Source organism: Callorhinchus milii, unplaced genomic scaffold (genome assembly GCF_018977255.1).
Source record: "Callorhinchus milii isolate IMCB2004 unplaced genomic scaffold, IMCB_Cmil_1.0 Scaffold3, whole genome shotgun sequence".
Taxonomy (NCBI): Eukaryota; Metazoa; Chordata; class Chondrichthyes; order Chimaeriformes; family Callorhinchidae; genus Callorhinchus; species Callorhinchus milii.
The window spans coordinates 78,565,349-78,581,402 of NW_024704744.1; the positions used below are offsets into that span (position 1 = coordinate 78,565,349).

The 16,054-nt window shown below is 39.4% G+C and overlaps 1 protein-coding gene across 2 annotated transcripts in view; it reads left to right on the forward strand.

Moving 5' to 3' along the window:
• Positions 1-16,054, forward strand: part of LOC103177898 — a 45,855-nt gene that overhangs the window by 20,504 nt on the left and 9,297 nt on the right. For both annotated transcript variants that reach the window (XM_007892271.2, XM_007892272.2), the window contains exons 6-16: positions 866-951; positions 2,250-2,330; positions 4,282-4,396; positions 5,165-5,349; positions 5,767-5,991; positions 6,851-7,053; positions 8,094-8,228; positions 9,119-9,268; positions 11,302-11,530; positions 12,441-12,645; positions 13,897-14,134. In XM_007892271.2, coding sequence (XP_007890462.1) covers positions 866-951; positions 2,250-2,330; positions 4,282-4,396; positions 5,165-5,349; positions 5,767-5,991; positions 6,851-7,053; positions 8,094-8,228; positions 9,119-9,268; positions 11,302-11,530; positions 12,441-12,645; positions 13,897-14,134 — 1,852 coding nt within the window. The remainder of the gene's footprint in view (positions 1-865; positions 952-2,249; positions 2,331-4,281; positions 4,397-5,164; positions 5,350-5,766; positions 5,992-6,850; positions 7,054-8,093; positions 8,229-9,118; positions 9,269-11,301; positions 11,531-12,440; positions 12,646-13,896; positions 14,135-16,054) is intronic.

Here is a 16,054-nt window from a genome sequence, read left to right on the forward strand (position 1 = left end):
AACACATTACCACTTCAAGTAATACATTTTTCACCCTATAATATGTTCAGGCCTGATGTGGAAATTCAAGAGGATCCATTCCACAAGTTCTGGATGATGATGTTCCTCAAGGGAGCTAAAAGAAGTCAGATGGTTCAATTTCCTTAAAAAATAATCATATAATGACAATAACACTAAACGGAGAGAAATCGACTCTCCGCTCAAGTACTCTCTATACTATATAGTGACAGCTTAGTCGGGGAGACAAGTTGAAGAGGCAAGCAATAATCAGGAGGTGAATAGTTATGGTTCCACTGTATATAGTTATAGCTGTCAGATTGCCCGATAGACTTGTAATACTGCTGCTTACATTTGATGTTAACAATAATTGAAACACAGCTACCAAAAATAAAATAAATCCTGCATATATGCCATGGCTCAGATCAGGAACTTGATATGTGAGTGAAAGGCAACTGTGAATCTGAGTTGAGCTCCTGGGCTTTCCTTTGCTGTATATCAATGCCCTGCAAACCAGCAGTACTGCTCCAGTACTGTTCTGCAACTGGTCACTAGGACATGTACAAGATGACTTGAATGTTGGTTCTTTCTCTTTCTGAGAGGATGCACTATTCTGTCTCTGCTCTTTGCTTCCCCATGATAGATGTCACAGCTAAGACCAGGAGCTCGATATGTGAGTGAAGGCCAACTGTGAATCAGAATTAGATACAAAACAATTGTACTCTTACTGTTGTTTGGTGTAAAGTACTACTGTAGTCCAATGTAGCTTATTTTGGGAACAACAAAGCTGCCGCCATCATAGATATTAAGAAGTTTTAAAGGTCTCCAGTTAGGCTCTGTAGTCATCATTTTACTCCTGCTTATTAAGGATGTACCAGTGTGGTGAAACTGTCAGAACTCGGATCCCATGCAAAGGAGTGTAAAAACCAACCACCAGCAGAACTGGATTCTAAGGTCAGTTGTTTGAAGGAATAGCCTCATGTTGCTTTCACTTCTAAAATTTAAAAATTTGCTAAAGAGGTCTTATTTCAACCTCTTTTAACCAGACATTTATACAGGCTTCTAGGTGCAGTCTGACTGGAGCACTGAATATGACATCTATGGATCTGCACTTAGCTGATTTTGCAGTGTAGCCGAGCATCCTGGTAGCCTTATTTATTGTTAGCTGCCTCACACTTTTTTGATATAGTGAGCGATGAATAGAAGTTTACATAGAAGCTTTCAGCACAGATTGGGGCTGGGCCATTCAACCATTATGTGCATCCAAGCTACTTTTCAGCTTTGTGGCCTAGAATTGCTCAGAGAAAATTTTGCTTCAGTTTTGGCTCCAACATTTAGACTATCAAATCTGCAAAGCTACTTTAGTGTGATTTCCAGGGATATTTTAAATTAGGCATCTGGTGTACTAGCAACCAGTAAAACAAATTAAATTTGTTTTTCTTATTTAGAACCTTTAATCTGAAAGAGGAGATTGACCAGAATCTAAATCTCATACCGCAGAATATAATGTCTTTTACATCAAATGAACACAGTTTAATCGAGATGGGGGTCAGATGGAAGAAGCTGCCCAGGCAGATTAATGCGGCAACAAACTTGTGCCATATTCACCAGACACGTCATAGTTTTGTCAAAATAAGTTGCTGATATATATTTGTGGAAACCTGGCTGTGCAGTGAATTGGACATAGGACTTTCACCTCTGGGTCAGGGTTTAAATCCAATTCAGTTTGAAAATCTCCTCTGGCGGAGGAGACCTAATTAATTTAGTTTTGGCCTTCTCGATACAAATGCTAGTGGGTTCAAAGCACAAAAATGCTCTTAAATAGGAACTGAATTGTCATTCTCACTCAGACAGGCCTCAGAAAAGTATGATAAGTAATGTAACCTTGGTGCAGTGGGGGCTTGTGCTCAGAAATTGTTGGAGAAAAGAATGGCGAACTTTACCCTGCATTTAAATATGCTCCCCCGACCCAGATTATTCAACGCTGATATTTTTCATACTGTTACGTGTTTCATTTCCTATTACACTAATCTCCCTTATCTTGATTAGCCCCCAAAACTTTTTTTTTGGATCACTGGAAAATGCACAGCAGTATTCTCTGTACGTGAACAGAGATAAAATGACGTCTTTGTTACGCAGTTTAATTCCACACAAACATTTCAACTCAAGATTTTCATGCTAGCTCACAAGTTCCTGTAGTCTTTAATATCCAGAATAAACCTTTTATAACCTTTAACTTTGATTTCTTACAGGTTGTGACAGAGGCTGTATGGTATCAAGCAGAATTTGGCATCTCAAACAAAGTAAAATATCAGCTCAATCACACTCTGAAGGTAAAACACAAGCCCGCAAGGCTCTTTTCTACTACCAATTTCCAAAACAGCAATTACTTCTACTGCAGAACAGTCTAAATAAAGAGACATAAAATATAAATTGCCTCACTATAAATATATTTGTTAAAATTAATGGGTGATTCAGAATTACGTTTTGGTGATATCCATGATATCCTTGTTTTGCTATGCTTTTGAGTCAAATTTATGACTATACATTCACTACAATATTTTAAAAAAACTCAAATCGAATTCTACTTTACCCACATTATCTCCATTGAATGAAATCCTCCCAAAGGTGGTAATGTTTAGGTCCAGTCTAACCTGACACATTACATTAGATTTCAAAGTGCCCTGTATCCACACCCACAAACATGATAGTCAGGCTTCTAAACAAACTCCAATAGGTAGATCTAAAGTGAATTGCAAGATGTGCTGTGAAGGCCACTTTTAAAGCAGACACCAGGAAGTATTTGTTTACGTAGAATCACCCGGAAGAGCGGTTGAGGCAAGGACTCTGGACTCTTAAGAAATGGTTTGATAGTGGCAATGGGAAGATGGTTGGGTAGGTATTCTGTAAGGATGAAAAAAATAAAGAAGTCTTTCTGATCCAAACCTCCTTAGTGATACGCAAGTCTCACACACTGGTTGCTTTGGTTTCATCCAAAAACGCACAAGGGTCATTTTACATATTCAGTCAGAGTGCTCAATTGTATGTAAGTTTGTTTAATCTAGCTGACGCAAGTGAACCACGACTACAACAACTATAGGGTGACCAAAAAGTTGTGATACATTACAATGTATTATAAGTCTTAAAGAAATGATGATTTTTTTTTAGATAATAGGATAAATATCATGACTTTTTGGTCAACCTGTGTAACAACAACTTGCAATTAAATAGTGCCTTTCACATGAGGTAGAGTCTCGGAGCACAACCAGGTGCTAGCTAATCCTTGTATTCTGCCCAACAATACCAAACTCACTAGGTACGGGCTTGAAACCACCCAAACTCTTGTTACTTTGTCCTTTGTTCCATCAATTTGGACTATATTTAAATGCTGAAAGAAGAAGCTGAAAGAATAGTCCCTTCAGCCAGTCCCTAGTAATTTGACCTGATTTTTATATTTATCTTTCAAAACTTTTACCTTTTTTGGCTTAGTTTCTGTTTGTACCTACAATACCACAGAAAATGTGTTGGGGCACACTTGAATATTTTGGTTGAATATGCTTGTTCTCTTATGGGTGAACCCAACATTATGTGGTGTGTAAGGATATCACTTTACAATATATTCTGTGAAGCGCTTTGAGACGTCTAGAAGACGTGAAAAGCGCTATATCAAATACAAGGACTATTATTATTATTATATTGTATTTAATAACAACAACTTACATTTATATAGCACTCTTCATCCCGGACGATGACTCAGACCACTTAATATGCCCTCAATATGTAATTACTATGTAAATCCTACATAAAAATGCTATGAATGAAGTTTGTGATGATATAGTGACCATTTGCATTATGGTCTGTCAACAATTCAACCGGTTATTCCTGTCCACTCCCTCCACCTGCTCCATGTCCCCCACCCAGCCCGCCCAACCATCGGTAATTAGGCCTTCAGCCTTTCTACCCCCACCCTTTGGAACTCCATCCCACAGTCCATTCACCTTGCCCCCTCCCTTGCTTCCTTTAAGACTCGTCTTTTCAACTGCGCTTCAGTCACCTTCCTATCCCTAACTCCCTACCCTCCCTACGCTTAACTCCTCTTGACCCCAACCCCCAGATCAGGTCCAAATCCTTGATTATCCAGGGATGTCCTCCCGACATGAAAGGTGCTATACAAATGTAATTTTTTATAGTTGTTATTCAGTGCATGAGAAGTTTGTGGACTTGGATTTGTTTCAAAGCTGTTGTTGGTTGCACATGCTGCATTGTTGAGTATTTTTGCTCCAGGAACGTGACTGGGAGAAGAAGCTTCATGAAGAGGTGAATGAGAGTAGTGTCGAGAAACTCTGCAGCTACGCTATCGAACAACTGAATATTTACCAGCAACGGCTTTCGACAGCAGGCACGTTTTGTTTCAAATAAACGTTTATCACATATATCACATTGATCTTTTAAAGACCAATACACCTTAATGTGGCATTTTTGAGATTCTCGGTGTAAATATTTGCCAAATTGAAATATTCTTGGAAAAAATGTAAATGATTGCTGTAGAAACAGCTAATAATGCTTTGCTTGTATCAGATAGACCACTGAACATTTCCTAGTGTTATAAAGTTAATTTCATCCAACTAATAATAATAATTTGGTCACTCAATCCACCACTGTTTGTGGGACTCTGTTGTGCTCAATTGGCTGCAGCGTTTTGCCCACAAAATATACAGTCAATTCGCTTTCCAGTATATTCCGTGAAGTGCTTTGAGACGTCTAGAACAAATGCAAGTATTATTATTAAAGCAATATTGACAGTATAATTCAAAAAGGCAAGGTTGCTGTTGGTGTCCATTTCTGAATTCTGAATAACCTTTTGACTGTTTTAAAGTATTATTTGAACAGGGGAGGTGATTCCATCATTAGAGAAAGTCTTGGCCCAATAAGGGAGCTCAATTAAAACAGGCAGTTATAATTGTTGAATTTGGGATGAGTGACTGTATTCCTATCTATGTTAACAATTGCATGACAGGTAAACATAACTCTGCACTCCAGTTCACCGATGAGGCCATTTTTTGGATTTTGCTTTTAAACATCGTTTTTCTTTCACTTTCCTTTGCCATTTAAAATCCACAATCTACCAGCAGGCTTTCTGACCAGATATGAATATTCCCTAATGCAGGACCTAGGACTCGGTTTGCAGAAGGAGAATCTCCTCTAGATGCCTTGCATCAGACAGCAGTGGGCTATGCATTGGCTATAAAATTGACACCAAATGATCCCGAGCTACATTTCAAACTGGGCCTAGTGCTGGAGGAGCATTACTACGCAACTGAGATGTATGGAATTCAGAAAAGTAATACTCAGGTGGGTAATGTGGACTTAAGCGGGATACAGGTATTTCACTTAGAGGACTTGTCACTTATGCCCTGCAAGTTCAGCGACAACTGAACCTTGGAACAGTAATACTGTGCAATTGTTTCCATTTTAAGCTAAGTTAAAATGTTGGATTTCCAGAAGTAAGAGAATCTATTGCTTTGCTCCATTGAATGTTATAGAAAAGCCTGTAAATTCCATGCAGTGTTGTTCCTTTCTCCAAAAGGAAGCAGTAAATAATAATCCTTACATATAACAACTTTCACGTCACGAAGATGTCTCAAATCGCTTCACAGGATATTATAAAGTATTGTAAAGTGTTATGACTGTTATCAATTCTAACTTACTCAAACCCATCTTTATTTTACAGTATGTTTTAACATAGAAATCACCTCAATCTGTCCTCAGGAAGAAGATGACGCATCATCGTTTGATGATGCAGCAAAAACTAGTAGCAGAAATGATGAGATCACGGCAATATGCAAGCTTCACGGTTTTCCAGACCAGTCCAACCTTGAACAGCAGCTGAAGGCACTGGACATGGAGTATAACCAGCTGAAGGAACGTGGACAGTCAGTAAAAGCTGACTATGCACAGACACTTTACATCTGGAAATCTAAGCAGGCTGGGAAGGTACAAATCTTATAGAGCAGCATATTTCCTAAGATAAGGAAATAGATTCATACCATCCAGCGAAAAAATAAACCGTACAGATCGGAGGGTCACAGATTTGAATCCTTGTGTGGGTTGAGTTAACTAATCTCAAGCGGCGCATCAATTGATGCTCTAAACTTAGCTTACAGTTCTTTTTCTGATTGTGTGCCATTGAGATAGTGAAAGAAGGGATTATCATCCAGAATTCATGGTCCAGAGGTCCAAAATTCCACCTGGTCTTAGCCGGTAAGACCATTTTGTCTTAGGATAAATTGCATAGAATTGTGATAAACTCTCAAACCCAATGTTAATTTGGAACACCTTTCTTTCTAAAAAAAATGAAAATTGGTTTCCCAACTAAAACTGAATTAAATTTTTTCCACAATTTTGTGCAATCTCAAAAAATATAAGACCAAATGGTCTTGCAGGTTCACTCCAGGTGGAATTTCGGGCATCTGATTGCATCTTCTGATCTTCTGCTGGAGAGTACTTGTAGGGGCATGCGTTTGAGGAGGCTGTGTCGCCTTCGTGGTTAATTAACCTGCCGACACTCATTGTAAAGTTGCTTCATAAATCGTGGCAAAGTACGTCATGGGAATTATTGTAAAATGTAATGATTGTGGATTTGTAGGCAAACCATTGTTTCCAATTTTATAACAACAATAACTTGCATTTACGTAGTGCCCCATAGTGTCTCAGAGTGTTTGACAGTGGCGGAGCACAACCCTGGACTTATATTAATATTACATTAATAAAATTGTTGGCGTTTTTGAAATAGTTCTAAGAATAAAGTGAAATAGCCTAGCACTCTGCATTGTTAACTGGTTGTGTCATTTAGGATGTTAAAATTAAAGCATTACCCAGTGAAGAGCGCCATCGTGATTGGGCCTTTCTAAAATACATGGATGCTTTGTCCCTCCAACTTGAGAACTGGCAGTACAATTTCCATGTCGGATTCTTGCTGTTACAAAAAAAGGACAAAGGTGCACTGAGGTACTTACAGACAGCGCTGGCACAGAAACCAGAATCAGGATACATTAGGTGAGCAACTTAAATTAGCCGAGCTCAAATTAAGATTTTATTATTGTAATACACTAAGCCTTGCATAAGTCATATCATTTGGGACCAAACATTTAATATGACTTATGCAAAGTATGACTTATGCAAATGAACGACTTAGGCGATTATACGATTTTTACAGATCAGAGTTTTACTATAATTTAATTAAATAATTCCAATTACGGTCTCTTTTACATAATGTGGCAAATTATTTTCCGTGTAGGCTTCCTGTGTATTGTGCAGAATTCATCACCTGGAAACATAGGCAAGCCTGGGTCATTCTACAAGGTTCCCCAGTATATTTATATAAACATCCATTAGACCCCAGGAAGTGTACATGTGGCTGACTTGTCCATCGAGCCCTCCCTTGTGACCCTGACACCTTGGTTGAACCCCTCTGAGGCAGATTCTACTAGGAACAAACCTTGACAATTCATTCATCTTGATTGGTACCCAGTGGATGCAAGTCCATGACATAAAATTACCCATAATTTGATCACTGTAAAATAGGTAGCCTAGGCTGGACCTGGATAGAATCTCATTCAGGGCAAGATAACAGGAATTTTGCTCTGGTTTCCAAGATGATAGCTGTAAATACATATTTAACAAGAAAACATAATGTTAAAAGCCAATCCAGCAGCTAGAATGTATTTATTAACCTAGGCAAGCGACCTTGCAATTAATAAATCCTTGCGTCAAAAAAAGGTTAAACCCTTTTCTGGAAGTCAGTTTTCTATTGTTCTGCAATTAAGCATTTGCAAAATTCCAGACAAACTCTACACAAATAAAGTAAATCTCAACTCAGGTGGAATTTCTGCCCATTGATGTGATATTTAGCACATCAAAATCTGTTATGAAACATTACATTTTTCTTCCAACATTACAAGAAATACTTCGCACCCAATCATTTGTGAATAATATGAACAGCACAGACCACTGTGATTTTAAATGGAATCAACATTGTTATCTGTGGATAATTTGCACCTTGTGGATGTAATCTTGGTTTCCTCCTGTGCTACCAGATTTTACACAGGGCTGGCTATACTCGATCAGACTGGTGAATCAGCTCCGCAAAGAGTAGAAGCCATTCAGTACATCCAGCAAGGCTTAGAAGAGCTGTTATCTAAGCTTATCTTTCCAGGAGGCAAGGATCCAAGGTTAGATTTTACTGTTTGAAATAATTGTACAGTAAACCTGGTAATCAGAATTCGAATTCAAACCTGGCTGCACTTGGCCAGAAACTTAATTTTTTTTTGAAAAATCCCCGTTCTCATGTGCGTGTAGATTCCAACCAGCCTAACTCTCCCAGTACCAACTAAGCAACTCAAACTGTTTGAATCCCGTGAGCAGCAGACAGCTTTTTCATTATATTCTGTTCGCAGGATTCGCACAGCTCACACTGCTTCCTTATCAAAAATCCAATCAAAAATCCCAGAATATTTTAAGTAGCCTCCTAGTGTGTTGCTTGTCGGACTACCCAGCTCTTCCCTACACGAGCTGCAGACCACCCATAACTCTAGTGCCCTCATGCCATCTCCCACACCAGGCTCCATGATCCACCAACCTATTCTTGTTTGGCAACACTGGCTCCCTATCTGCCAGTAGATTGCACTCAAGATCCTTGTCTGCATTTTCAAATGACTCCAGCTTCTCCCTGTCCTACCTCTGCGACTTCTATTGTCCCAACCACTCCGTCTGTTCAGCAAATACCGATTTGCTTTATGTCCATCACCAACTCCACCATCAGGGAGCGAACTTTCAGCCACTCTGCCCCACTTGCTGGAACTCCATCCCAGAGTCCTCCACCATGCCCCTCTCTCCAATTTTTAAATCCACCATAAAACCTAAAATCTTTGATCGTACTTTCTGCCACTTTTCCCCTCCCGTCCTAAATCCTCCCCCTCCCACTCCAGTTGTGTAAAGCGCTTTGAGATGTGAAAGATACCATATAAATGTTTTGCAAATATGCTATGACATTGTGATGTGTCAGATGTACGTTTGATTGTGTTATGAATCTTAAAGTGTTTGTATCCACTCATTCTTCCAGTCAAGAAGCCTTACCTCTTCAAGCTTCACATGTATATTGCCTGGTGAATCCCCAATTGCCCGGAGGAATACTGCAGCTGGGAAAGGCTCTCAGCACACCACCCTCAGGGCTGCCTGAAAAAACAATGACTGCTGAGCAGGTGTTTCACTTGTAAGTTGTGTGCTTCATTTGTTTTGATAATCTTTTAGGATTTAATTTCCAATGATAATGATAACAACAACAATAATCCTTGCATTTGACATAGCGCCTTATCACGTCTGCGACTTCACAGAATATACTTTAAAGTTAATTGACTGTGTATTTTGTGGGTGATATGCGGAAGCCAATTGCGCACAGCAATGTCCCACAAACAGTTGTGGATTGAGTGACCAAATAAGTATTTATTTTTATTTTTTGGAGTGATAATTGCCCCTAGAATAGCAATCCGCCAATCGACTAACACCGGGTTCCTACTTGCTGCAAGGTAAACAGAGGCATGTGTAAGGAAACTTGCCTAACTTTTTGCCCTGCCCGGGAATCAAACCCAGGGTCTCTCGCTTGCAATGCTAGTGGTCTAACCACTATGCTGCACGTCTTCACATGGGAGTCCTGGGGATCAAAGGTACTGCAGGGCACTGTTGATAAGCAACCAGCCAGCCTGCCTGGCTCCTTAGCCAGACTTGGAAGAGCAAAACAGTTACAACCGGTAGGGATTGATCCTATTTGTGTCCTGTTAATCTTGCAAGCTAAAACCTTCACGGGTTGTATGGTTCTAGCTGGACAAGCAGTGAGAAGTTTGTCAGACATTGCTTTCAATGGCAAACTATGTGGTTTTAGCTGGTAGCTGCACCTAAACACACACTCTGGGTTTCACAAACCTTAGCTCTTGCCAGCCTGGGAGAGAGGTCCATTCCAGACACAGGGTAATTTCCATTTGTAGATGGCATACACATGTGGAAGTCTCAGTCTGGGTAGGATGCTCTTAAATGTGGTGATGGGTTTCTGCATGTAAAATAAAAATTCCAAATAAAAATCCATCTGCTAGACCATGGGTTAGGTCTCCACATCAAGATAGAGCTGCAGAAGCGATGGTTTAGAATGAAATGTTGGCAAAACTCTATCGTTGCCATGTATGAACACCTTGTCAAGTGTACAATTTTTTAAGATTGTGAACCGGCAGGGTGAGGTAAGTCTGTTAATTTAATTTGATCAAAATGCAATATAGGATGCTGAGAGAGACACCGAGAAATTCAGAGACACATAAAGTTGGAGAGAAAACCAGAAAGACAGAGAAAGAGAGGGATTAAGTTAGAGAATCAGAGACAGAAAGAGTTAGACACTGAAATAAAAGTATAACTCCTTATGAATGTTTTGCTTTGTGTTGTAGCCAATTTGTATTTTGGATATCCCCACTATTTTCATATCCACAATGGAGAAAGTTGCTATTCGTGCAGATATTGGGGTCTCTATTGCAGTTGTATTCAATAATAGTGGTTGGACTTTTACTGGAGATAACAACTAACCATTTCCAATGCGGATATCATCATAATATGAGTTATCCTGAGTGACCTCCCATTTGTAGCATCAAGTTGATTTATAGATGAATCCAGGTACTCACTCTTTCTAAAAACTTGCTCCATCTGATTTTCTGTGAAAATAAGTTCTAACTGCAGTCTGTTCAAAAATTGCCCTTTATGATTTTGAACCACAAACGGAAGGGTTATTCTAACCTGTGCTTTCTTGATGTGCTGCTATAGTGTCTGTGGATGTATTATTCTGGGTTTATGTTCGCTATCCCATTTAGTATCTTGCGTAGTATAATGTTTGGTCTGAGATGTCTTTTAAGATTGAAATTGAAGGGGGGTAAATTCAAAACAAATTTGTGAAACACTACATGGAGTGAGGAATAAATGTATTGAAAAGGCTGCCTAGGGAGATGTTGGAAGCAGAAAGTGTTGATTCTTTCAAGAACAAATTAGATAGATTATGTTAGGAAATAATATCTTGGGATACAGTATATAGTTTGGGACATGACATCTGCTTGTGACTGCCAGGATAATGGCAGGTGAACTGGATTGAGCTTGGTCTTCTTTCATCTAGCAATTCTTATGTTCTTATGAAATTATGCAATAACCCACTGAACCGTCAGAAATGCTCAGTAGATTTACGTTACTGTGTATGTCCTTTCTGAATTTTGGTATTAGTGCTGTAAAACTGGTTGCCCAAGGACTGTGCCGGTGCCCATACCGAGGATCTATATTTCAAGCGCTTGAGTGGCTACTTCTTGAATCCCATTTACACCTCCTGGACTTGCTTGTCCAACAGCCAGATAGGCAGGAACGCAGAATCAGTAAAAGGTGCAACTCTTTGTCTTCACTGATAAAGTGCAGTTCCATTCCAGGCACAGATCATCTACTGAACATGAAACGAAAGGTAAGGGACCATAATAAATCTAATATCATAGTAGTCATTTACAAAAACTGCTGACAATCATTGGCAAGACTTGCACATGACCAGGAAACCCCCCTTGGGAAGGGGCAAGCCTTGTGGGGGGAGGGTACCTGAGAGCGTCCAACTTCAGTGGAACTGCAGCACCAGCAAGAGGGGACCAGACCAGGAGCAGATAGTGAGGAGGAAATTATGACAATTTCCACATGAAATATTTTTAATGAGAGAATTTCACTTGCATTTGCTATAGCGCATTATTACGTTGTTGAGAAAAACACTTAGTCTCAAAGGTCTTCACAGGATATATTGTAAAGTGGATTGACTCTGTATTTTGTGGGCGAAACGCAGCAGCCAATTGCGCACAGCAGTGTCCCACAAACTGTCGGGAATTAAGTGACAACATTTTTATTTGCGGGGGGTTACTGTAAATAATCCAATTAATAATAGTAAGTAATTCATATGAGGCATCGCAAATTGATTAACATTGGTATTAATTTACGACAGCTCTAATGAAGGAACACTCAAAATGTCACTGAATCACTCAAAGAATAGAGTGCACCAACATTATAGTCTCAGACTGAAGGGTTCAACAACAACAACTTGCATTTATAAAGCACCCTTCATGCATGGTAGGGTTCCTGCGCTGAAGGGTTACCGCACTGGGAGATTTTCTATTACAGTGTGTAGAAATGACTTGGTCACTGAGCAAACGTTCTCTAATGAATTTTACAGAAAGCTCTATGCAGTTTCCACTGTGGAGATTTGGGTGATTATCTGATTCTCTTTTAAAGACATGTTGTTGGATATACTCTGCATAATCATTTTCTAATTTTTGTTTAATTTGATGATTTGTATCTCTCCCATAAACAAGAGTTGTGCTTTTTTTNAACTGTAGGTGTGCCAGCTGGCAGTGGTAACCTCACCTTGTGATAGTCATGCTCTATACATGCTCGGCCTGGAACAGTTAGATGAGTATGACAATGAACCTTCTTCTTCTAACCGGACTGAACAATTAATTAATGATGCCTGCCGTAGTTTCCGAGCAAGCATCAACCTTGAGAACAAACCAATGGTTGGAAATCCACCAAATGAGCTGACCGGTAAGTGTCAAGCATTGCATACGTGTTCACTCTTGTGATAGGGCAATATATAATAGTATTTCCTACTAGCCTATTAGTCCCCATGGTTACTCATATAAGACCACACTCAGAGGGGTTAGGAGCCTGGGAAGACTGAGTGAGAAGGTTATGGGTTCAAGCCCCACGTCGGGACTTAAAACTTATCCAGTCTCAGCTGGAACTCCAATGCATTGTTGGACTTTCCATCCTTCAGGTGGATGATAACGATCCTGTGACGTTATTCGAAAAGAGAAGGAAGATTCTCCCCATGTCCTGGCCAACAATCCCCCAAATAAAATTGGTCACTCACTTCACAGCTGTTTGAGTGTTATACAAATTGGCTGTGACATTCGCCCATGAAACACAGGTTCACTCCACGTTACATTAAATCCTGTGAAGCGCTTACAAAAATTACAAAAATAATCCATTTATTCGGCAAAGTTTGTTCCAGTAAAGCTGCAGAATTGAATGGTGAATGTAGTTTAAATACTTTAAATACTGTTGCATTCAGTGGATGTTGCAAGATTACTTTCAGTGACTGATATTCTGTCTGTTTTGAACGGTATAGACTCATGGATTAAATGCATGGCTAAATTGCAGAAAGCCATTGTGCTTAGTCTCTGAATTAGGATGTAGTCTCTTGGTTCTCAAGTATTGCGAATAAGTAAGCATTTTGCATGCAATGTAATTCAAGCTGAAATCAAACAAAAGACACACTCAACAGGATACAATAATCAAATTGTTTGGCTATTATTAATCAGGAATCTTTTGATTTAATTGGGGGGGGGGGGTTAAAAAAAATCTTCACAGTAGCAATCCTAATTAAATTACATTGTAATTCAATAGATGTAAATGTTTCAGTCACCCAGTCTGAAAGTTTAATTACAATCTGACTCAGACATTCTGAACATTATCCAGAAAGGTTTCAATTGTGAACTGCTTATGGAATGCAAATTCAACTACTTATGGAATGCAGATTGCACGAATCACAAGATCGGGAGCAATGTGCTCATTGCTAAGGTTGTTAGGAACCTTAACACAGTATTAATTAGTTAATGAACAGATTTGACTGCATTTCTTAACCTGTTCATAGTCTTAATTAGACAAGGAATGTGTTTAAGGAACACTGCAAATTTTTAGCTTTGTGCTTCTATCATATGAGGTAGTGACAGAACATAGTGTTAGGGAAATAACAAACAATAACATTTATGTAGAGATGGCCTTTTTTTTAAGAACAGGAATGGTGGCAGGATTGGAAGGTTGAACAGCAAGAAAAAAATCTACTAAAACCCTTGCAGAAGCCAGCTCCGAGAGGAGGAGCAGCAAACGTAAGAGCCATGCCACTCAGAGGGATTACCACTAGGGCAGGTGGTGTGAGAGGAGCTACAACCAGGGGAGGTAGAATGGTATACTGGCCAGCTGCTGCCAATCCCAGCACTTCAGCTGGAGGGGCCACCCCACCTTCTGCCAGGTAACCAACATACAGGCCTACAGTGTGAAACAGGGAGAAATTGTTTATCTTTTAAACTATTGCCTTTAGGTGTATGGGTGCCAAATCCCAACATACCATGAATAATAATAATCCTTGCATTTGATATGGTGCCTTATCACATCTTCAAGACGTTTCAAAACACTTCACAGAATATGCTGTAAAGTGAATTGACTGTATATTTTGTGGGCGAAACACTGCAACCAATTGCGCACAGCAGTGTCCCACAGTCGTAGATTGAGTGACCAAATAAATATTATTTTATTTATTTATTTTGAGGGGAGTATTACCTCTAGAAAAGCGATCTGCCAACCGATTAACGTTATTAGGGAAAATTGGGGTAATTGTCACTGAAACAGAGAAAGTTAAGGGGGAGTACATTAACAACAATTTGCATTTATATAGTGCGCTTCACTTGGGGTAAAGTCTCGGAGCGCTTAAAATCACGGAGCTTGACAACCAAGCCAGGGAAATTGGGGAGGCCACTGTAGGCACAGTCAAAGAGAAAGGTCTTCAGGTGCGATCTAAAGACAGGCAAAGAGGGAGTAAGACGGAGGAATTGAGACAGGGAATTTCTGAGCTTCAGGGTGTAGGAGTTGAATACACAACTATCGATGGTGGATAAGGTTTTGAAACAATAAACAGTGAAAGCTTATTCCTGCTAATTGATAACTAAGGAGCATGAGCTCAAAAACAACAACAAAATTACATTGTCATTAAAAAATTAGAAAAAATAGATGATTGTTAGAATATGGAATGCTTTTTGTCAGGAGTAGTTATTGAGGCTCAGATACATAAGTGGATAAACCTTTGAAGAGGAATGATATAATAATGTGTAGACAGCATGAAATTGGGATTGAAGTGGTTATCTTCAGTGAAGGAGCTGGCATTGGTGTGGGCTTGGTGGGCCAGATGGCCTGCTTCTTATCATGATTTCTACGATTCTATCTACAAAGTACTGCCAAAAAGGACACTTTTGGCTCAAATCCAGTTCCAGAGAAATATGATGAAGATCTATTAAATCTGCTTCTCAGAACTTGGGTTTTTCCTATTATTGTGAGCCAATCTGAAATGAAACAGAGTCTCCCTACTTTGGGGTGCACTGTGACTAAGTTCTCCTGTCACTAGCAGCAATAACGTCAGCTGGCAAAGATTAGGACCAATATTGTAGTGTTAGCAATTCTAGTTTGAGTATTGTTCAAGGTGTAGAGCTTTTAATTTTTGGTTTTAACCCCGCCCCCCTCCTGAACACCACAGATCCAAAAAAAATGAAATCTGTGTTTATTTATTTTTTGGACAGTCAGATGTCTTAATACATGTGGAAACCCATCACTGTGCTTAAGTGTATCCAAACCAAATTGAGAATTTCACGCATCCACCTACATGTAGAAATTCCAGATGTGGGAATCAACATAACCACATTACTGAATTCCCTTTTCCTACTGCAAAGGGGTCACTAAGCTCTCATTGTGATTATAACAGCTTACACTTGTACAGCTGCTTCCATGGAGGATGAACAGAGAGAAATTACCTACTCTTCTTTGAAATAGTGGCATTTACCACAATCGTTCCCAATCGTAAAGCAGGTGGAATCTAGGTTTAGCATCTCGTTAGAAAAGGGGATGAACTGGAATAAAACAATAATGAATAATATTTGCATGAAAAATAGTGCTTGTAGGATCAGAACGTGACAACGCCCTTAACAGAAAGAATTACATGGAAGTGGGTTGTAGGCATACAAGTAGATTATAACATTCACAAGGGAACCCTATATGATGAGTGTTTGATTATGGGGAATCCCTGTAGAATAAAGTAATTAGATGCAACTTTACATGATCCCACCTGTGACTACTTGGCATTGAGTCAAAAAATCTCTGGGACATGTAATAAATAGGCACCAAA